Source organism: Trichosurus vulpecula, chromosome 6 (assembly GCF_011100635.1).
Source record: "Trichosurus vulpecula isolate mTriVul1 chromosome 6, mTriVul1.pri, whole genome shotgun sequence".
NCBI lineage: Eukaryota > Metazoa > Chordata > Mammalia > Diprotodontia > Phalangeridae > Trichosurus > Trichosurus vulpecula.
Window position 1 is genome coordinate 54495360 of NC_050578.1, and position 25025 is coordinate 54520384.

The 25025-nt window shown below is 36.6% G+C and overlaps 1 protein-coding gene across 1 annotated transcript in view; it reads left to right on the plus strand.

Annotated features, from left to right (window-relative positions):
* The window catches only part of TACR3 (tachykinin receptor 3), a 96953-nt gene extending 81137 nt beyond the window's left edge, over positions 1–15816 (plus strand). The window contains exons 4-5 of the mRNA XM_036764738.1: positions 8532–8728; positions 15504–15816. Of these exons, the coding sequence (XP_036620633.1) occupies positions 8532–8728; positions 15504–15816 (510 nt within the window). The remainder of the gene's footprint in view (positions 1–8531; positions 8729–15503) is intronic.
* The last annotated feature ends 9209 nt before the right edge of the window (positions 15817–25025 follow it).

The following is a 25025-nucleotide window of genomic DNA, read 5'->3' on the forward strand; positions in this document are numbered from 1 at the left end:
AGAATAAAAAATTATATTCTACTCTTGAACAATAGTAATACTGAAATTAGATAATAATTAGAATGTTTCCTATTCATAACAAAATAAAAAGTGATGTGGTAATCCAATACAACCTCATATTTCAAAAAAAAATTATATATAACATTTTGAAATAGATGTAGATGTTTCACAATTTACATTCTGAGTTTTGGTTAAGGGTTAAAATGATTTATAACTTTTCCTTTCTTTAGTACATAATATAGTTCTTTTTCAAGTACCATAATATATACATTGTGTGTTTTTTAAATGTTTTTTAACATTTGCATATTGTTTTCTTTCATTAGAACAAGAGCTCCTTGAGAGCAGGGACCATTTGGTTGCCTTTCTTTGAATATCCAGTGCTCAGCTCAGTGCCGGGTGCACAGTGCCGGGTACATAATAAGCATTTATTAACTGTTCGTTGATTGACTATCTATTAATTCCGCTACTCACAACTCTCCTCCTTCTTGTGGTTGCCAAAAGGTTCCAGGATATGCCAAGCACAGTTTCAGTTGGAATCAAAAATACTCCTTTCGGGAAATCCTAGATTATGGTTGAAGATCTCTGGATGAAAAAAAATTAGTACTTCAGGACTTAGAAACACAATGACTTGAAGTGTACTAGTTCCCATCAGGTGTCACATTCTGAAAGAATAAAAAATTACATGCTACTCTTGAACAATAGCAATACTGAAATTAGACTAATAATTAAAAGGTTTCCTATTCGTAACAAGGTGAAAAGTGATGCGGTAATCCAATACAACAGCATATTTCCAAAAACAAGAAATATAAATTAAATATAACATTTTGAAATAGATATAGATGTTTCACAATTTATATTCTGAGTAGGCTAACATATATTTGAGCTTGTCAGCCTTGTGCCCTGGAAAGCTTTGGAATGCAATGAAGATGGGTCTTCCAAGTGGCCTTGGAAAAATGACAAATATGGGGAATTCAGAGAAACATGGGGAAACTTGTATGAATTGTTCAGAAGCAGAGAAAGCAGAACCCCTCAAAAATATATAATGACTACAACAATGGAAACAAAAATGACACTAAAATGCAACAGAATTCAGCTTAAATGCAATGACAAATACTGTCTATGTTATGCATTCCCTTCTCTCCAATGGAATGCAGCCTCCTTGAAGGCAGGGACTATTTCTGCACCTCTGCTTCCTCATTTGTAAAATGGGAATGATAACATTTGTATTTCTTTTTTAAATTTTTTTGAGGGGGGAAGGCAGGGCAATTGGGGTTAAGTGACTTGCCCAAGGTCACATGGCTAGTAAGTGTGTCAAGTGTCTGAGGACAAATTGGAACTCAGGTTCTCCTGACTCCAGGGCTGGTGCTCTACTCACTGCACCACCTAGCTGCCCCAATATTTGTGTTTCTTACTACACAGGATTGTTACAAAGATCATATAAGATAATACAGGCCAAACCAAAGCACTGATCCTTTGTCATATTGGCTGGAACTAAGCATTGTCACAACGCTGCAGATACCTAGGAAAAGATACATTTGGAGACATACACTCTGCCCTAGCTGCTTCCCTGCTGGTCATTGCCCAAGGAAAAAGATATGATGACTGAACACATTAGGGAAGCAGGAAAGCCCTGGCCATGTTCACAAGGCTCATTGGAGTCTCATTTTCATTCCGTAAATGTTCCAGACTGCACAAAAGTCACCAAGGTATGCCCATGAAATAAAATCTACTGGCGTAGAAATCCTCTCTCTCTCTTCCTCTGTAAATATCAAGGTAATAGCATAGTATCATGGCAAGAACACCAAATATGGAGCCAGACTAATGCTGATCACAGTAGTGCTAATGGTCTCTCCCCATCACGATTCTTTTTTTCCATGTTTCTCATAGCTGGGAAGGAGTCATAACTTCACCTTCCTACATGGATGTAGGGGACAATGGTTCACATCAGTAAGGGAGTAAACATCTTTCCTCCCTTCATTTTCATGGAGTATTTGTTGCCAATGTCCCTATAAGCTTCTCTCTTTGATATGCTGTCTTTCCTGGTGCCAATCTTTCCACATAGCTCTAGGCATGCACTTCATATGTCATTGCTCCATGTCCATCATTCTCTGTCCAGGGCTCTTCCTTTTTGCTCTTTTCTCAAAGGGCTGGTTGTTGCCAATAACCATTCTAGTTATACCTAATACCACAATGACCCAAGCTGTGCTCTGGAAATCCTGCCAGGAGAGTCTGCTGACTCTTCCATCTTACTTTTGCTGCATCCCCACTTAGAGACTTGAATATAAATTTTAACGTCTAATCTGCCCAGAGATTCTCTTCTCTCTATTAAACAAACTTTTTCTTGTTCATATCATGAACACTAGTGGTCAGCTTCTCTTCCTAGGTCAGCTCGTCTGCCAAACCTTCTAACAGTTTTCTGCCTTCTTATTCATCTACTCTCTTGGAAAGTTTTGTCTTGTTTTTTCTCTCTAGAGCAGGGATTTTAACCTAGGATGCCACTGAGGTTCTGCTGATAGATTTCAGAAGCTCTGTGAAGATAGGGAAGGATATGTTTATTTTCACTAACCACTAACTAAAATTACCATTTCCTTCAATTAAGAATTTTTTTAAAAAAATTCTTCGCCAGACTGCTGAAAAGGCCTATGACACAAAAAAGGTTAAGAACACCTGATGTAGAAAGGTATGCACTAATTCACTGATAAGCTGAACATTTTATAATTTCTGAAGGCCAAAAATTAGTCAGGACTTCCCATTTCTCATTGGAAACAACAGCTGCAAGTGGTACCTGCATACCTTGGGGCACTTCTTAGAATGTAGAATTCAAATAGAAATCTGGCAATCAACCCTAGTTTAAGTGAAATTCTGTGATTTTCCATGCAAGTGACTATCAGAGGAGTCCTGATGAAAAGAAGAAATAGACATGTGTTTATATTAAGAATCATTCCCCGTAGAGGATATTTCAGAACTTTCCCAGTCACTTCAAGGTCTTCATTCTACCTGTATAGACATTACTCTTTGAAGATAACTCACTTTCTTGCTTTTCATGAAAAGGTACAAGCCACCATCAGACATGACCTCCCCCTACTTCCCTCCTCTCTTTTCGAATTTTCTCTATATTTTAATGTATTCTCTTCTTTCAGGAAGAGTTGTATTTCATTCTTAACAAAGGTAACCCCTTGTGACTGCAGCTTTTATTCTATCCTCTAGAACTTTGTTCCTCCACTTGCCCCCTTTCTCTTTCTATCTCTTTGTCTCTTGATATCACTTTCTGTCTCTGTCTTTCTGTCAATCTCTGTCTCCTCGCTCCATCTCTCCTATCTCTCTATCTCCCTCTGTCTCCCTCGGTCACTCCATTGCTCTGTCTCTCTGTATGTCTCTCTCTGTCTCTCTCTCTATGCCTCTCCAGTCTCTCTGTCTCTGTCTATCACTGTCTCTCTCCTCTGTGTTTCTATTTGTCTTTCTATCTCTGTCTGTCTCTGTCTCTCTGTCTCTGTCTCTCTCTCTCTCTCTCTCTGTCTCTCTCTCTCTCTCTCTCTCTCTCTCTCTCTCTCTCTCTCTCCTTTCTACACTCACCAGTTAACATTCACTCTTCAGTTCCTTAAAATGTATACTTTATCCTCACCACTGCTTGAACTATTCTTTCAAGGGTCAACTTCTTGATTTCAAAATGATTTTCTTCCTCCCTGACTCCTCACCTGCATTAGACACCACTCACCAACATCTCCTTTATGAAACTCTCCTGGGCTTCCGCAATGGTGTCCTTTTCTCATTCTCCTCCTACATCTTTGGCCATTCCTTCTCTATGCAAAGCTTCTCTGGTCAAAACTCATTATATACCATGAATGAATGACTAATGAATGAATGATAAAGTAAATATTAACTATTAAGCATATACTAACTACTATTTAGCACTCTACTAAGAGCTGGGGGCACAAATAAAAGTAAGCAAAATAGTCCCTGCCCTCAAAGAGCTTATATTGTAACAGTGGAAGATAACATAAAAAGTGGGGAGAGAAAGGGTATGGTATATATGTGGCAACATGATACGGAAGCTGCAGGTGTACTGTGGAGGTATGGTTCCTGGCCAAAGGAAGAAAAAAAGGCAAAGCTCACCCAAGGACAAAAGTTCTTGAGGAAAGGGAATGAGAGGGTGGCCCAAATTCAGGCATCATGTTTTTATAGTGCCCTTTGGGCAAGAAATAAGCCTCCAACACTTTATATACCCAGATATCTGGTAGGTCCTAGAGATCATAGGATCATAAAGCTAGAGCTAATGAGAACCTCAGAGACCCATAGTGCAGATGAGGCAACTGAGGGCAGAGACTAACTTGCCAGGGAGTAAGCAGAAGAACTAGGATTTCAACTCTGGCTCCAACATCTGTTGTGTGTTTTGCAGTACCTCAGAGGTGCTATCCATTGGAAGAAACCCAGTTTTTCTAGTCCTACATTATTGAAGATTATCAGGCTCCTAGGAGGTCATATTGGTCTCAGTACTATTCCCATAGGCTCTTAGCTGTTTAGGGGGAGAAGGAACCAACCAAGACAAATACCACCCCCCATCATACCTATTTTGAAACTGATAACTGCCCCCACCCCAGTGATCAGAAAACTGGAAATAATTCCCAAGAGCCCTCTCATTGAAGGTCTAGGATCTCTAAAGGAAAAATGCACCCCTTGTCTTTTTTGATTTAGCTATTGCATCTTACTTAATCTCTCTGGCCTATTTTATTTGACCCAGACTTCAAGCATTCACCCACATTAATTCAAAGTGATAGGTGGGAACTGCTGCCAGCATTGTAGCCTGACCTGTCTAGGAATCAGATCAAAGGTTTTCTCTACTTCTCCAGCAAAAATGGCCTCCAGCTTATTTTAGTCATGATATGACCCATAAATTATTCCTGGTTGTGTGTGTGTTGGAGTGTATTATAAAGTTCTGAAAGAAGGCCATCCCTTTTATAGACCTGGTATTTCTTTTGACATGTCCCGTCTGCAGCTTCCCCCACTTAACTGCCAAAGCAATAAATGAGCTCTGTACTCAAGATTGGAAGAACAAAATGAGAGAGTATTGCTATACAAAATGATAGCAAATGGATCCCTGAGTGTCCTCCCAGGTGTCTGGAGTGTTGTTGGCAGGGCTTGGTTCCTATATGACAAAGGATCAGCATTTGGGTGAAGATAGAATGTGGGATAAGACCTTCCAGAGTTGGCTATGGATGGAACTGGTTTGGAGATTCTACTCCATCACCATAACAGTGTTGTTTGAAAGTTGATCTGTAACAGGAAGGAGGGGAGGGATGGGGATTTTGGGATGGTAGTGGATTAAAGATGCCTGGGGAAGAATTGGCCACCCTTACTTGGGGCTAACTTAAGTTTCGTCAGTTCACTTGCCTAGAAAATGCTGATGTATTAGGGCTTCAGGCACATCACATCCATGCTAAATATCAAACAATAGTGTTCATTTATTAGTAGTTTATGATCTACCTACCTACCTACCTTGACGAGTATTGTCATATGTGATCTTCATAACAACACTGTGAGGCAAGAGGCACTAATACTGTAAGGGCAAGAAAAGTGGGACTTTTTGTTGTCTTTTGTTTTGAAGTGCTTCTCAGCACTAAGGCAATCAAAAGCCTTTGATTGAGTCTTGCCTTTGTTTGTAAAAAGACCCACACCTTTTTGCTAGTTTAGGTCACCAGAGGTGTGAAGCCCTCAAGATGTATGAAGTGCTCTGACCCTGAAGAAATGTATATATACTCTGAGGTTAGCATTTTGTTTGGGGTTCACTCATTGGAAAAGTGCTGGTGTGGAGACTCTGGGTAGCCATTAAGGAGCCCCCTGGCTTTGAAAAACCCAGATGTTGGTGCTTCTCTCTCTGGTAATTATGTATGTAATGTCTTGGTCAGATAGCTAGAAGCCTGTCTGTTGATTTGTGTTATTTTGCTCTGTTTATATTTCTCTGTTTGTAATTTCTGTTTGTCTTTGCTCTGAAGTTCAAGGTGCTAACTTTTTCCCCTGAATCAAGTGAATGGTATATGTATGTTTAATTAAAGTAAGATTATTAACCCCTTAAAGTTGCCTTCCTTAGAAAAGCAGATCAAAGAACCTGTGCTAGCAGCCCTCCTGTGTGCTGGTGTTGCTGGTCTTACACAGACACAGTAACGGCAAATAGAATTGTTGTTACAAGCATCCTCATTCCTATTTTACAGATAAAGAAGTTGAGGTACAGGAACAGTCACCACCCTCAAGAAGGATGCATTCCATTGGGGAAGGGGGAAGAGTAACATGGATGAGACTGATCATTGCATTGAGTCTGAGCTCAATAGCCTTTTAATATAATTTTTATTTACATCCCTCTCACCCCAATCCTGTCTTTTCAATGATTTTGGTATGTGCCTAAATTTTCTTATGTATGAACAACATCCCTTCAGCATTCAACAAGTATTTATTAATGGGAACTACTATGTACTATACTTGGTGCTGAGGATATAGATATAATAATGAAACTATCCCTTTACTTTGTGGTGGGGAGTGGTGGGAGGGAGCCATGATTAAAAATAAGTAAATAAAAAACATGTAAATAAATACGTGTTAATATTTGTAAAAATGTATGTAAATAAATAAAAAATAAGCAAACAAAAGTATGTAAAAATTAAATAGAAAGTTATTTGGGGCCTAACTTGGACTATCAGTACCTCACGGTAAAAGTAAGATTTGAATTGAACCTTCAAAGAAGCTGGAGAGAATTGTGAGGAAGGAATGTATTCTAGACACTGGGAACAATTTGTACAAAGACATATTTTAATAAAGCCAGTTATAATAAAATATCTATTGTATGTAGAAGAATAGCATGTAGTAAGCCTGGGAAGGAAGATAGTGAAGGAATTTAAATGACAAACAGAAGCATTTGTATTTTACAAAACATCTTAAGGCTTCTCCAGTCACCTCCTTCTTATAGAAGGGACCAGGGTAGAACTTTGCCTGGGAGACACTCAGAGTGCACAACACCTAGATGATAATTGACTCGAAAGAGCAGCCAGAGCAGTTATAAATATGAACTATAACATACATGGAAATCATAAGGGAATGTGAGCTATTAATATGATAACAAAGATAGACACAAACATTTGAAAGCATGAAATAGGTTTAATATGTACAGAAAATTTCAGTGCAACCTCCCACCTCTGAAACAGAGGGTCTACAGTGAAACTCAAATTCACAAGCCTTTACTCCTTATGGCTACAGTTGACATTCCATATGCTATTGACCCGAATTTTCAGCTCCAATGGTCAAATCTCCATCAGTTCAATGTCAGTCACCTGCTTAGTGGAGAGATCAAACCCTTAGGGATGCTCTGCCTTCAATCTGATTTTCTTTTTGCACTAGTTGTCTGTCTCTAGAATCATACCTCTATGACTCTAACCTCTATCAGATCCATCTGAATCTTAAGATCAAGGGACAAGTTCACTAGTTGGATAATTTATTTGCATAGTTCCAAGTCCTACCACCAATCCCTCCCATCCTCAAATCATTTCTAAGTTGAGACCTCTACTGACTTGGATTCTAGACTAATTTCAAGTAATTTTCAAATTCATTTTGCTCCACATATAGTAAATACTTTAATATTCTAATATTTCTAGATTTTCAAAGAAAGACTAAATTAACCCTATTCCTCTTATTTAATAAACAAGAGGCACGTTAACTCTGATATTAAGAAGGCACAGTAGAAAGAGCACTGGTTCTAGTGTCACATGACCTGGGTTCAAATCCTGCCTAGGACACTATCTGTGTGACCTTGGGCAAGTTACCTCCCCGTCAAAATATACAAAGTCACTTACTACCTGTGTGACCTTGTGTAAATTGCTTAATCTCCCTGGACCTCAGTTTCCCCAACTCTACAGTAAGAGACAGTTCAAAAAATCAGATGTACAGCTGGGAGAGGAATAAATGTTGGCTAGCCTAGGACCCTCCCCCAATATGGAGGCCCTGGGTGGAACTCATCAGTGGGGGAAGGGAGCCAGAGAAGGATCTTCTAGGGTAAGACTGAAGTTGAGGCATGGTGTTGAAGTCCGGAGAAGCTTCAACTCACTTTTAGGAAAAAATGTTCTGTATGTCATTGATGTGCCTGATAGTAGTTATTAAAATCTGATATTCATTTCAATTCAACAACTCTTTACTGATTGTATATTATGTATAAGAGTACTATGACAACTTAAAAGGAACAAGTCTATGAAACTGTTATATACCTGTCTGATGGTTTTTATGAACATTTCTTAGAAATTTCCTGATGGAGAGTTGTGGATTCAAATAAGGGAGACAGATATAGATATAGATATAGATATAGATATAGATATAGATATAGATGATATAGATATAGACATAGACATAGATCAATATAGAGATAGATATAGGTATAGATATAGACATAGACATAGACACAGATATAGATATAGATATAGATGATGGATGTAATGTATGTGTATACACACACTTATATGTACATATATACACACAATCTTCTCTCTCCTCTGTAGGTCGTAAAAATGATGATTATTGTTGTGGGGACATTTGCCATCTGCTGGCTTCCCTATCACATATATTTCATCATTACTGGCATATACCAGCACTTGAATCGATGGAAATACATCCAGCAAATCTACCTGGCTATCTTTTGGCTGGCCATGAGTTCCACCATGTACAATCCAATTATCTATTGCTGTCTCAATAAGAGGTAAGGATGAAATGAACAAATGTATGAATATAACTTTATTATGAATTTTGTATACAAATACATTGAGTTCTTCTTCATTCATGATGTAAATTTCCAATAGGAGAGAAAGAGGAGTAAAGGATTACTTGTAGATGCTTTTAAAATTTCTTGCCATTTTGGCAATAGAAGGAAATACATTGTTTTAAGAATTGCATTTTAATCAGCCAAATAAGCATTTATTAAGCACCTACCTATCTTGTGCTAGTCATTGGGAATACAAAAATAAGAATGAAAATAGTCCCTGCCATCATGGTATTTATAATCTAGGGGGGAGAGACAGCAAATATATACAGATATACATAAAATAGATACAAGGTGACTGACTTTCTTTAAAGGTTCTGATTCATCTGATCTTCAAAATTTGGCCCATAATTTGGTCTTCAGCAGAAAGTTTGTCAGACAAAGAACTATGCGTTCAATTTTTTTAAGAGGTGAATTAACATTTTTAAACATAAAATTACATACATTACCAATTAGAGGAATAATAGTGAATTCTCTTTTTTCTTTAGCGTTACTCACTTGTTCCTCCCCCCACCCCCCACCCCAGGAGTCTTCCTAACTCCAGTTATGTTTGGGAAATATGTTTTTTTGTTTAACTTAAGAGTGTTAGAATTCACAGTCAAATTTAGAATGCATCTCAAAATAAATTAGAAAGAAGTTGTTTCCGTTGGCACCATTACCTGCAATTTTCTCTTCTTTGGCAGGCTTGACTCACTGAACGGCCCCTACTATATATACTTCTGCCAAGTTGTTCATTTCGAATCTCACTTCTAGCCATTTCTTCTTTTCTTCTAGCCAAATAAACCATGTTGTTTATGATACACTGTTTGCATATTTTAAAATAAACCGAGAAGAAAATGTTAGCTGACTTTTTAAAAGATTTTTCCTTATAGAAACTAAAGTCTATTGGATGGCTTTATATGAAATTTTAATTCCTTCTCAGAAACTAAGCAACACTAATTCAAAAGCAGTAAGACTTCAAAGAAGAAAAAAGTATCTTTAAAAAATAATTGCAAAGAAACATGCTTTGAATGAGACATGCTTATTGAATCTTGGAATATGAGTCTTTGAAGCAAGAGGCCACTAAAGATATCCCCCTTTATCTAAGCCATTGAAGACACAACTGTAGACTAGCGGTCTCCAAACTTTTTTGATCACACCCCTTTAAGAAAAAAAAATTGAGTATGTATACCTCTAATATATTTGTATTTACTTATAAATTTTATGTGTATACTACTGTACTAATAATTATACATTTTATGAAACTTACACAAAATAGGGATTTTGAAGGGATGAAATAAAGTAGAAATAATAGTTTACATTAGATCGAATAGGGAGCTATTTGGAGTTTGTTGAGTAGGGAATGGATATGGGCAACTCTTTTCTTCGGGAAAATCTCTTTGGTGCTATGTGGAGGATGGATTGTGTTGCAGAGAGACTGGTGAAGCAAGGAGACCATTTGGGAGGCTATTATAATAGTCACGTGAAGGTATGCCCCACTCAAAAGGAAAATGTGAGAGGCAGAGTTCTTACTCACCAGCTCCTGTCAAAGTTCAGAGATTGACCTCAGTGGTCAGTAGGTTTTTCTTTTCACCTTGTTAATTATTCTCATTACTTTTCTCCAAACCCTTTCAGAGTTTTTCCTTCAAGTTGTGGAAGCCTAACTTTGGAAATAGTACTCTAATAAGGATCTTGCTGATTCTATGTACAGGGAACATTTTCCTTTTAATTCCTACATCCCAATAATATGATTTTATAAAAATCATATTGCTGTTGCTTTCAGCCTACCACACGTTATGACCCCTAAATACGTTAACTCTATTTGCAATAGTCATTCATTTCCTATATCCTGTGTTCTTACTTGAATATATAATAGACAATATGTGTTCAAATTCATATTTAATATGTGCCTATTATTTGAAAGAAAGAGTACTAAACACTAGGAATTCAAACATTAAAAACAGCACAGTGTTTTTTCTAAAGGAGAAGGGGAAGTTAGGTGGCACAATAAAGAGAGCACCAGGCCTGGAGTCAAAAAGACCTGAGTTCAAATCCAGCTTCAGATACTTACTAGCTGTGTGACCCTCGGCAAGTCACTTAACCCTGTTGGCCTCAGTTTCCTCATCTGTAAAATAGCTACAGAAGGAAATGGCAAACCACTCTAGTATCTTTGCCAAGAAAACCCCAAATAGGGTCATGAAATGACTGAATGACAACAATCTAATTGGAAGGCCTTCCAAAGGCCTTGAAAATAACCAAGCATTTGCTTTTATAATAGTACCTACCTAATACAGTAGTTGTAAGAATCAAATGAAATAATGAATGTAAAGCACTTTGTAATTTTAAAGCACTATAATGTTAATTGCTGCTGTATCTTTCTATGTATTTTATCTTTATTGTTTCTGTGAAGTGATAAAATTGAATCTAATCCAGACATTCAAGTTTATTTTTTAATAAAATTTAAAGAAATTAAATTTATTGTAGTACTCCTTTCTATTATAAATTTTTTTTCAGAGAAAAGAACTGCATTTGTACCTTCCTATAGTATAGATTAAACCCTAGATACTCAGACACAGCTTTTATTAATTTTCTTTGAAATCTGTGATTGTAAGAAAAATATAAATGTGTTCACAACTGACAGCTATTTACCTTCCATTAGCCAGTAAAACAGAAAGGGTTAGAAGTACTCATCACAGATGAATAGATAGGAGGGAACAGCACAGGTCGGATCTAATCATTTTGAGAAATTAATCTCAATAGCTGAACGTCTTTTGTCACTCAATTTGCATTTGGAATTTATTTCTTCAACAAATATTGAGTGTACACCATTTGCCATGAGTGCACTATGCACTATGGGAAGACAAAAATTAAACAAGACATATTCTCTGCCCTCAGATAAGCAGGAAAGATTCACAGGATCATATGACCCTTGACTTGGAAATGGAAGGGAGCTCAGAAATCATGTAGTTCAACCCTCATTTTTTAAAGAAGAGAAAAGGGCCTATATAGGTTAAGTGACTTGGCCAAAGTCACTTAGGGAGTAAGTGGCAGAAATAGGATTCAAACCTAGTTCTTCTTAATCTTGGTCCAGTACTCTTTCCACTATACTCCAATGCCTTACAGGGACATTGGCAGTGGTAGCATATATGTGCCTGCCCTAGAGACATATATGCTGAGAGAGTCCCACTCTCACCTAGGTACCTAGGTGATGCAGTGAATAGAGTGCTGGACCTGGAGTCAGGAAGACCCTGGGCAAGTCAAGTTAAATTCAATTTGCCTCAGTTTCCTCAAACTATGAAATGAGGACAATAATAGCACCTATCCAGTAGGACTGTCATAAGGAACAAACGAGATAAAGTTTGTAGACGTGTAGCCCAATACCTGGCACATAGTAAATGCTTATTTCCTTCCTTCTCTAACCCAACTAACTGGTCATCCTGGGCTGGTGACCTTGTGAATAAAATACAAAGAAGTTTACAATAAAATGGTAATACCTACTTCAGCAAAAGCAGCAAACATTTATCCCAATATTGATTTATTCCATCCAACTTCTACACTTACCGACAGTATTCTAGGACTGGTTGATTCCCTTAGTAGAATTATAGCCTTATACACTCTAGAGTCTAGAGATTATGGGATTTTAAGTATGTAATTCTACGAACCACTCTTGTTACATTTGCCTGAAATCTATATTTGCCTGGAGTGTTGCAAATCTAATCAAAAGGGCTATAACCTGGAAAAGAGTTGAGGACAGAAAATTGCCTACGTATATCCACCAAGGAAGACACCATTGAGAGCAGCTATGATCTAAGAATTAAAATCAACAACCAAATGTTACAACATCAAAGAAAGGAGCTGGCAATAAAATCCACAGCCTCAGGTGACTGCACATAGCTGCCCAAATTATGGCTTAGAAAACAAAACAAAGCAAAACAAAAAGCTGAAGTAATGATCCTTATGCAAAGAGTCAAATTTGACCTCATGGGTATTACCGAAATTTGGTTAGATGAGGTCTGTGCCTAGAATACATATTGAGTGTCCTATTCAAAAGCTATGGGATAGACAAATGAGAGAAGCAGAATAATACTGCATATTAAGAAAACATAATTATGTGATAAAATCCAGGAACTGAAACTAAGTGAAATTCAGTGAAAGGACTGATTTTCTTTTTTAATACTTAATTTACAGTTAGAATTTATTCTTTCAACAAATATTCACTGAGTGCAGACAGCATTGAGAGGGGAGACCAACAGAGTTGAAACAAGATGGAAATTATCATTGGAGCATATTACTGACCACCAGAACAGCAAAAAAGGGAGGAATTAGATGAGAGTCTCAGCAAAGAGATCACAAGCCCGGTGTGAAGTCCAGGGAATAGTGATGCAAAACTTCAGTTATCCATACATCTGCTGGACCTCACTTCCTGCCAAAAGCAGAGTTGCTAATAATTTCTTGTCTTAATGATGGTTCCTTTCTTCAAAAGATGGAGGAATCAATAAAGGGATGTCTTTTTCAAGATCTGATTCCCACTGAAAAAGAGGACATTGTTTCTAGGGTAAGATAGGAACCTTGGAGAAAATCGACCATTCTATTTCGAAATGTGACAGAGAAGAAAACCTGGAATAGTCAGATGTGAAGAACTAGAATTTTGAGAAAGCAAACTTCAAAGATTTCTGAGAAAAGACAGGTAGGATCCCATGGACTGAAATTCTATAGGCGAACCCAGCCAAGGAGAATCTCAAGAATGAAATTCTGAATCAATCAACAAGCATTTATTAAATGCCTGCTATACTAGTCACTGTGCTATGGGCTGGAGATATTTTAAAAAATGAAAAACAAAAAAGGAAACTTTTCCTGTATTCAGTGAGTATACACTCTATTCTAATGATCCAATGAATGCACATGGAAATCACCAACTAAATTAGGAATTCTTTTGAGCTATATGAGAGATGAAAGCAGGGAAGGGTAGAGGAAGATGAGTACAAAAACTTGGCATAAGCCTGTAAAAATAGTGTCAGGAGTGCTAAAGCTCAACATGAACTAAGATTGGCAAGGACATTGAAAGGGTACTAAAGAGGAGGAGGGGAAAGGTCGGAGGACAAACGAAAGGGCTACAAATATGTGGGGACAGTGATGATCACTCATGGCAGAAGAAAAGCAGAGTTGTTCAGTTGTTATTGTACAAGTTTCGTCTGCCAAGAAGAATAGTTGGACTGGAAAGAACACAACAAAAACATCTTGATAGGAAGTTCGGTGGCCAATTCAAGAAGATAGTAGGAGGAGAGCTAGATAAATCTGAGTCACCAGGACCAGAAACATTATATCCAAGGGAACAGCAAATGTAGATGTAATTGCTAAACCAATGATCCAGCCCCAATGAGTATTAAAAAAATAATGGTGAACAAGAAATGTACCTCAGGATTGGAGAAGGGAAAATGACATTTTTTTAATGGCTAAAAGAACAGATTCTGAAAACTATAGGCCAATGAGCTTGACATCTTAGAATCCATTATTTAAGAATGGTTAAATAGGAAAAGAATATTAATAAAATAAATAATATATAAAATATGTAATATTATTATATCATAATAAAAAGGAATAATAATTTTAAATGGTAATAATAGTAATAGTTGCTAGAATTTACATGGTATTTTAAAGTTTTTAAAGCACTTTACATTTGTTGCTAACTTAATTCTCTTAATACAGCAGAGGAAACCAAGGTAAACAGAAGTGAAGTGATATGCCCAAGGTCACATAGCAACTAAATGTTTGAGGCTGAATTTTAACTCAGATCTACCTGACTTTGGGCCCGGTGCTCTATCCACTGTGCCACAAGCTGCCTTATATATTGGGGCTTGGAGTAAGGAAGATATGAATTCAAATCCAGTCTAAAACACTAACTAGGTATGTTACCTAGACAAACCATTTAAACTTCAATCTCAGTTTCTCATTTGCAAAATGAGGATAATAGTAGCACCCAACTCTCAGGGATTGTAAGGATCAGATGAGTTAATATTTTTGAAGTACTTTGCAAGTTTTAAAATGCTACATTAATGCTAATAATTACTATTTTATCCTTAAGTCCAGGGGTTGATAACTTTTTTAAATGTCATGTTCTATCATGGACCACTTTGGCAGCTTGGCAAAGCCTTATATCCCTTCTCAGTATACCATTTTTAATTGCATAAAATAAAATACATAAAGATTACAATTATACAAAGCAAACCAATTATGTTTTAAAAAAACATTATGAAAATATTTTCAAAAATAAGTTCATGGACCCTTGGGTAATAGGGAATCATTGAAGGTTTTGAGAAAGAAAATTTGCATTTTATTAATTTTTTGTTGTTTACTTGTTTCAGTCACATCTGACTCTTTGTGATCCTATTTGAAGTTTTCTTGGCAAAGATACTGAAGTGGTTTGTCATGTCCTTCTCCAGCTCATTTTATTCATATATAAGTTCAACAGAGACTCACAAAAACTTGGATTTTTCATAATACTAAAAATTCACGAACCATTGTTAGAATTCTTCTAAAATATCTACTTCTTTCTTAAATGAATCTGTATGTATTTATTCTGGTGCTTTAAAAAAGTAAATTAAAAATAAGAAGGAGTCTCATTGGCTGATGCCAGCATAGGCCATGACAGATTTTCTAAAAGGTTTTAACATCAGAAGCTTTATGAAGTTACACCATTATTACAAGTCTCTTACCCACTTTGTTTTCTTCTTTTCAGATTCCGAGCTGGTTTTAAGAGGGCTTTCCGTTGGTGTCCTTTCATTGAAATGTCCACTTATGATGAGCTAGAACTTAAGGTCACCAGGTTTCACCCCACCCAACAAAGCAGCCTGTATACTGTATCCAGGATGGAGTCCATGACCGTGGTGTTTGACCCAAATGATGACCCCAACTCTAAATCTGCACGAAAGAAGAAGGCAGCTTCAAGAGACACCAGCTTCAACGGGTGTTCCAGCAGGAATTCCAAATCAGCTTCTACCACCTCTAGCTTTATAACCTCCCCTTATGTGTCTACAGATGAATATTCCTAAAACCCTCAGCTGTTAGTAAAAGTTTCATGAAAGGCAGGATTGTGGTAAAAAGAGGCCATGTGTGCCTGTCTTAGACCCATGTATTTCTTGAGTCCCAACAACAAAAAAGTGTCTATATACAATCATGCTTCAGTGTATGTGTTGGCCGCAAAGGCTACAATGGTTCCATAACAGAATTTGCTGTGAGGAAAAGGTTGAGGCTTTTTTGTACATATGACTTCTTCCAATATAAGGATCTCATCTCACATGCAAGAACATCGCTTAATCTGTTTAAAACAACCTATGGCTTTTTTTTACAAAGTTAAAGCATCATTACATGACATTAACTTAACATGATTCTATTGGTTATTTGACTCTTCTGAAGTTTCAAGTGAATGGGTTTAAAAATTATCATAACAGAATGGGAATAAAATTTGTTCAAATTCAGCTTAGAAGTGAAGTTAAGTGAGTGATATGGATCAGAGCTAGAACACCTTCAGAAGCCATCTAGTGACTGTACAGAGGAGGAATCAGAAGCCCAAGGGATTAAATGATTTGCCAAGTTCACACAGATAGCAATCACCAGAGGCAGAATTCAAACCTGAGCCTTCCAACTCCAGAGTGTTCTTTTTTGTGTACTACATGGTTTCCCTGTAAACTGGCTTCTTTTACAACTCATTTTTAAAATTTCCAAAGTACTTTGCATCTACAACAACTCTCTGAAGTGGATAGCATGAAAACAAGCATCTTTTTTTTTTCTAAATGAGGAAGCTGTGGCTCAGGGTGATTAAGTAATTGCCATTGGTCACATAGCTAAGTGCCAGAACTATGATCCAAATCCAGTCTCCTTTATCCTAGACTAATGATGTCAAGCTCAAATAAGAACAGGGAGGCCACTAAACCAAGCATAAAGATCCCTATTAGTGCATATTGGCTTAGAAAACCACAGTCAGTATTATGTATGTTTTATTGTATTTTTTATTTATTTTGTACATATGAATGTCTCTTAATTACATTTAAATCTGATTTGGGTGGGCTACATGCTTGACATCTCTGTCTTAGATTAATATTCTTTCTACTATACCACATATTATCCACATAATATGCAAGTACTATCTAATAGTAATTAGATTGGAAATAGTTCTAGAAGAAAATTCAAAGCTACCCTTTAAAAGAAAGAAAAATGGTCCCATTATTTTGTCACATAGTCTAATTTACTTATCTTTGTTTCCTATTTTCTCTAAGAAAATGAATATCAAAAGAAAAAATGCATTCTCTCATTCACTCTTTTCTTAAAATGAAAAATTGAGAAGTCAAAATATGAGACAGAAATTTTAATAAATAGACATATCACTTTCCAAAAGATCAAAATTGATTATAAAATACAGAATGTGTCTCAGACTAGATCATAGCTTCTAATGAAACAACAAGGTGTCTCCAATCAGATTGGAGTTGAGTGGTTGAAAAAGCAAGGAGAGAGCTCTTTCACAAACTGTAGGCAGGGAAGCCCCATGTCATTATTAAAGGTACACTTTTTGACCCTCAAAATAAGGAAAAGCTCTCATGGGAAAAATTATGGCTATACCATCATAAGGATTTAAAAACAGATTCTGTTCACAGACTGAGAATCACAGAAGGCATAATCCACATATGAAAAGTGCACACATATGCAACCCCTTGGCAAAAATGTAATAAATGCTATTTGAGCTGAATGGGAGAATGATTATAAAGTCAGGCTAAAAGATATTAGAGTTGATATTAATATATGAGCAGAGAACTCATCCAAGTGAAAATGAATGCAATTTCCACACTGTGATCATTTATTAACCACTTAAATGCACACAAATGAGGACTGAGAAAAGGAAACAAAACAACCTGTCTCCCATACAGAGAAGTTTTCCTCTGCTAAGTGACTGAATTGGTACACAATCTAATTCTCATAGACAAAGATGAGAACTCCTTAAGAAGTACATATTTTCCTAGTTAAGAAATTATTTACAGACTTTTTTCCTGAAAACCATCACTGAACAGTGACAAATTTTTACTATAAATCTTTAAGAGCGCAATTTATCCATGGGATCCAATCTGATACTTTCTTCTATTTAAATAAAGGATACCACCATGCACTGGAACTAAATAAAGTTTAGAATGATTTAATCAATCAATGAGCATTTATTAGGCTCCTACTATATGATAGACACTGAGCTAAAAACTAGGGAAACAAAGTCAAAATGAAACAGTCCTTGCCCTCAAGGAGTTTATATTCTGTCAAGGTAGACAAATTGTACTTGTATTGGTATATAAAAAATAGATATGAGGTGGAGGAGAGCACTGGAAAGTAGTACTTTCCCCCCACAATCCAATTAGAACAAAGATTCTTAACCTTTTTTATGTCCTGGATCCCTCCAGCACTCTGGTGATGCCTAGGACCCAACAATGCATAAAATGCATAAATTAAATGCATAGAATAAAATACTCAAGGAATGAAGGATACCAATTATATTAAAAGTTATAAAAATGTTTTTTAAAAGTTCAGAGGCCCCAGATTAAGAAACCCTAAATTAGATTTCTGAAGTCCTTGTAAAATAATGATCTCTAGCATGTCAGCAAAGTTCAGTCTTTCCCTTTCTTCCCCTTGACCCAAGAGAAACAAGACCAAGAGGAATTAAGTGAGAGCAAGTCTTCCATAGCAAGCCTTGGCCTATTTCTCCAAGAACATTTGACTGATTTCAAAATTTCAATTCTTGTTTTGGAACAATATGAGCTAAAGCTATGAGTGAATTCTTTAAGTACTAAGAGCTTTAAATAGTTATATATTTGCACTAGAATTGGTTTCAATGCTCAACATTTTGTGATGGGGTAGATAGAATGTAGTTATTTCAGAACCGCTACTCACAGGTCCCAGGAGACAGGAAGTCTGTACCCATGTGCATGTTTCATAAGTAAGTTTATTATTCTTGTTTAAGTGTTTTAATTATTTGATTGGTGTAACTTTTTGAAATATTGTTGGTTTTATAAACATGGGGATATATGTCATGCTATGTAATATCTGGGGGGAAATATTTAATACTGAAAAATTGGAGGGTTCCTCTGCTCTTAAAGATCTAAATTATGTAGGCATTATTATCTTCTTAATGCTATGGGCACATGGCCAAAATGCTACTATGTGAAATACTAGCATACAGCATCGGGGACCGAAAGTCCTAAAATACCCATACTTCACATCTATACATTTGCCCAGCATGACTCAACCTTCACATAAGCTAAAAGAGCCCATTGGAAATTACCAGGAAGAGCTACGGTTAAAAAAAATGCCTTCTTTATTTCAAAGTAGAAGTGTAAATCCCTATCTACACCCAAGACCGTCTGCTTGGCTGTGGCACAAACCAGAAAGATTTGTTGTACCTTTTCCTCTTTGGCTATAGGGGACATCCAGCTCGAGTCTAATCCTGAAGATTTTCAGCAAGATTCACAAAGGAAAAGAAAAGATTAAAAGACAATTATGTGAAATGTGCTTGCTTTCATATGTATCACTCAATCTGTGCATTAATTTAAAAAAAATGAAAGTTCAAGCCTTTCCTTCCCTCTCTTACCCCCCACTTTTGCAAACTGTGTGGAGCCAGACAGGTAAGAGTACATTAGAACTCATTGTCACACGTGAAAATAAACCCCAACCTAATAGAAAAAAAACACTTTTAAAAAAATTCTGAGACTCAAATATTTGAAAGACAGTAGAAGAATTTATATCTAACAATCACTATAGCCACTTAAATGTTGAAGCTAAATGGGAACCTTCCAATGTTGGTTTCAGGCAGTGTCTGAAAGCATATTTTTTATGCTTTTTATGAATAAATCAGAAAAGGATCCTGAGTTTACTAGACTTGAACATTAGCATCCTACGAATGCCACTTTCATACACAAAACTCTAAGCAGGTTCAAAGGGGCCTCCACATTCAGAAGTCACATTTGATATTGGCAAGGGATGGCTTAGTATTAAGAACTAGAAAGATAAATTGAAGGTTAAAAATGAATACAGCCCAGATGACTTTACTTTCGTTTACTCTAAATTCCAACAGACACGCTTGAAAGACTTGGACTTAATTCAGGCCAAGCAATGTGCCACAATTGAATAAAATGAAGCAGAGAATAAAATACTAGAATAATAAGGTTGATGTAACATAGAAAATTATTCTGAATAAGGGCCAAACCTAATTGTTATATTGGATTACTTGTCAAGTATTATAATGTTTTGGTGAATGAATTGTGGGTGTAAGAAATTAATGTGCATAAGGTTTATATTGGTTAATAAAGTCTTTTTTATTGTGATAACCATTAAAAAGTATTGTGTCATGAATTGACATTTGTCACAAGATATTTAAAGTGAATTTAGTTTCTTCTTATTTTCTAAGAAGAAAATAAGGAGAAAAAAGATGGGGGAGAGGACAAGAGGGGGAGGAAGAAAGAGGGAAAGGAGGGAGAAAGACTAAAAACTTACTAATGACTTATTATTGACTAACACGAGAGCCAATCATGGGGTCCTCATGCTAGATACCATTTTATTGTAATGATTAGCTATTGATTAAAACTAGTAATAGACTAGTTGTTACTTATTGTTTAATCGTGTCTGATTGTTTGTGACCCCATTTGACGTTTTCTTGGCAAAGATAATGGCTAGGTTTACCATTTCCCTTGCCAGCTCATTTTACAGATGAGAAAACTGAGACAAATAGGGTTAAATGACTTACCCAGAGTGACACAGCTAGAAAGTGTCTGAGGCCAGATTTTAAGTCAGGAAGATGAATCTTGCTAATTCCAGGCAATGCCCTATCCACTGCGCCACCTCACTGTCAGTATTTTAACAAGGGTATAAAGAAAAGGATATATGATTACTGTTTCAAAAATTTTCAGTAACAAAGTAATAGCTAAAACACTTTCTGCACCAGAACAAATCCGTAGCTAAATTAAGTCAGAATCTCCAGATGTGTCCCATTGATGTTTATCGGCATGATCCTTTAAAGTTCATTGTCCTGCACCATATCATAAGATCATAGATCGAGATGAAAGTGACCATAGAGTTCATCTCATCTAACCCCATTTTGCAGATGAGGAAACTGAGGCCAGAAAGGTTTAATTGTAGCCCAAGTTCACAAACATAGTAAATAGCAAGACTAGGATTTCTACCCATATCCTCTACCTCTTTCCACAAGAAATTTTATATATGAACAAAGTTATCTCAATCTATTTTCCTCCTGTACTATCTATTAGTATAGGTATGGTATTACAAAACTTCCAAAGGTTTAAGCTTAAAACTGCACTGGGACTTTTGGGATATACATACATAGATGTAAATATACATATAAAAATCTATATAGATATAGATCTACAGATATATGTGTATGTATGTATGTGTATATTTTAAACTTATCAAATGTTTCTTCACTGAAGCCTTATTCTGCTGCCTTATTATAGCATGAATGGCCCCAAAAGCTAGGGCATCAGAGAAGGTCCTATTAAGCTAGAAAGGAATCAAGTACAGATCTATGGACAGGAAGTCTTTCTGTCACCTGCCAGCTACATGAAGAAAGTCTTATTATCAGAATTCTGGCCACCAGGTGACAAAGATACATAAGATCTACTTATAGTCTCCCTACTGAGGGATACAGTGGTTTTAATTGCTTCGTCAGTCAACAGGCATTTATTAATTACTTAAGAACTGTCCATGTCGGGAAAAAAAAACACTAATCTTACACATACTCAAGCATAGAATTATAAATGTCATGAAATCTCTATCAGAAAGGATGAATTTATTTTGTTTTCATTTTGTTTTGTTTTTTAAGACTGGATTTCCCTATCTCACCCAATGCTGAAAATGCAGTGGCTACTCATAAGCCTGACCCCGCCCATTGCTGATGAACACAGCAGCTTTGAACTTCATTTCTGACCTCGGTCATTAGACTCTTCCTGCACCTAGGGGATCACTTATGCTAGATTGAGTGCAGACGTATAATTAGCTTTCATCTCTACTGCAACTCAAACTCCCAAAATCAAGTGATCCACCAGCCTCAGCTTCCCTGGTGTCAGGAATTACAGATGCCACCATGTCCAGACACAAAGGTCATATTTCCCTAGTTTTGATTTGAGGGTTAAAATTTTTATGAAAAAGGGCAGGGATCGTCAAGGGTTAGAGAAGAGCAAAATGATATACTTACTTATGTTTCCCTCTAAAAGGACCTCAACTTGCATCTTTTCTACCATCTTTTCCCTCTGTCTCAGGTTTCATTTTGCAGCTCATTAATACTGATCTAAATCATTGTTTTGAGCTGTAGTTGGCCAGTCCAATAGCAAGACCAAGACAATATAGAGGCACATAAACACAAATGGGAAGTAGGAATTTTTACCTCTTGTAGGTGCAATATATTTACTTACATTGTCATTGATGGCTTAATTTGGTGGGAAAGGAGTGGAGAGGTGATAAACATATATTTCCTGGATCCACCAATATTCAAATTATAATAGCATGCTATAGGCTTCCTTAGTAACTTCCATTTGAAAATTCTAACCTTGAAGTGTGCAGAGAACTTAATTGTCCAAACTACAAAGAGAGGAGCAGAGTAGAGAGAAAAGAAAATAATAAGAAATTCATAAATATGATGAAAGAAGATTCAAAGATTTATAGTCAAACTAAAAAAATATTGGAAGAGGCACAATAAAGGGATAAGTGAATAGAGGAATAGAATAAAATGGGAGGGGGGAGGAAAATCTAGGTGTGAGTACATTCGGATTGGGGAAACCCAGATAAGAGCTTCTCTTGATGTACACATTAGAATACAAGCTCTCTGAAATCAGGGACTGTCTTTTTTACTTTTCTATTTACATCCCTAGTGCTTTGCTCATAGTAAGTATTTAATAAATTCTTTATTGATCATTCATTCATTTATTAAGCATATACTTTCTTCCGGACTCTATGCTATGAGGCCAATATTCCTTATTCCCCATTCTTCTCCAGCCTACACTTTGAATATCCTTTACCAAGTCCTTGTTTTTTATCCTGAAGCTCACTCCAGACCTGAAACTGACACATCGAAAGTACCCTCCACCCCTGTGGCCTCTTCCTCTGCTTGGATGGCTTCTTCTGGAAACTTCATCTAAGGAGGGTGCCCAGGCCAACCATGTCTCATTCTTCTCCAGGCTGGACTTTGGAAGTCCTCCAGCATGTCCTCTGGGTGTCTTAACTCTTCCTCTCTCCCCATTTCCTTCCCTTCCCTGCCATCTACATTTACCACAGTGGCTGGCACATTGTACATAATACAATAAAAAAATAAAAGTTTTTTGACTTGACTTGTTGACTTGGCTGAAAGAGAAGATGAAAAAAAGTAATGGGACATATATGGAAGTCGCTCAGCAAAGATTTATTAATGTCACCTGATCTGAAATAGAGCACACTCTTATTGAGAAGGTCACAACCTATTGGAGACAATGGGTATGTTGAAGAACACTCCAAAGTTCAAATTATATACTAAACTATATTCACTATGTACTTCAATATATACTTTAGCACAATAAGAATACATATGTTCTGAGATGACATAGACATTAGGTGAGTAAAAAGAAAGGGCAATGAGATTTTTTTATGGAGACGACTCTGACATGAAAATCGTGATAGACAGGCAACATTATCTTATACCATCAGAAGCATGAACAGTTCCGGTCTAGCCCACGATATCTAGAATGGCCACAAAGGGTTCTGGTTTAATTCTCAGAAATTTCTTATTATAGAAATTTTCAGAGGTGAGCAAGATAAGTTCTGGAGCTGACCTGTGAACTTGTATTTATTGCCAGATGAGCAGGACCAACCTGGATTCTTGAGTTCTCCCTGGAAAGTACTCAAATTCTAGGTTTTCATGAAATATATTCATGCTTCCTTCGGTCTATAGCAAGAACCCTCTAGACCTAGAAAAACTTTTGGTTCTTAATAATATAAAAAAGGCATGCTGAAAAACAGAAATCCATTCTGGTTGAGCTCTCCATCATGACAAAGAAATGTTACCTTAATACAATGTCACAATTAAAATGGCAAATAATTTCTTTTAAAAAATATTTTTAGTTTTCAACATTGATTTCCACAGGATTTTGAGTTACAGATTTTTCCCCATTTCTACCTCCCCCCCCCACTCCCAGGTGGCATATATTCTGATTGTCCCTTTTCCCAGTCTGCCCTCCTTTCTGTCACCCCTAGGGCAAGATAGATTTCTATACCCCATTGCATTACCCCATATTTCCCAGTTTCATGTAGAAAACAACTTTCTGAGCATTTGTTTTTAGAACTTTGAGTTCTAAATTCTCTCCCTTCTTCCCTTCCCACCCACCCACCTTGAGAAGGTAAACAATTCAACATAGACCACACATGTATCATTATGCAAAACACTTCCATAATAGTCATGTTGTGAAAGACTAGCTATATTTCCCTCCATCCTATCCTGTTCCCCTTTATTCAATTTTCTCCCTTGAGCAAATCTTTTCAAAATAAAGGGATTGTAATAACACTTCATTTTTTATAAGAATAACATGAGAATAAAAATATAAAAATCCAAGAAAATCCTGCTGAAATGGAAAATTATATCAACTTATACCCCTCTGGACATAGGTTAAAAAATATACCCCCATCTATTTGTGGCATCATAAACATTTTATGTTAGTATCTATCCAACACGCAATATGGCATAGTGGATGAAGAGCCAGCCTTGGAGTCAGGAAGATGTGGGGTTGAATATGATCTCTGACACATTATGCCTGTGTGACTACAAGACAAATCAATATCAATGAAATTTCTCTAAGATGAGAAGTTAAAGAGTTACTATTGATCTACAATGAGAGAAATCACAGATCGGGGAGGAGGGGGGAATGGATACATTCAGATTATGTCATTAAACAAATCCTATACAGGTCTTATTAATCACTTTCCATAAATCAATCAATAAACATTTATGAAGCTCCCACCATATGCCAAGAGGCACTGTGCTAAGTTCTGGGGATACAAAAAGAGGCAAAATGCAGTTCTTGCCCTCAAGGAGCTTACAATCTAATGTAGGAGAAAACAAGCAAACAAATATATACAAAGCAAGCTACACACAGGATAAATAGGAAGTAATTAATGGAAGGATGGGACTGGAATTCAGAGGAGTTGGGGAAATCTTCCTGGAGAAGGTAGGCTTTTTAGCTGGGACCTAAAG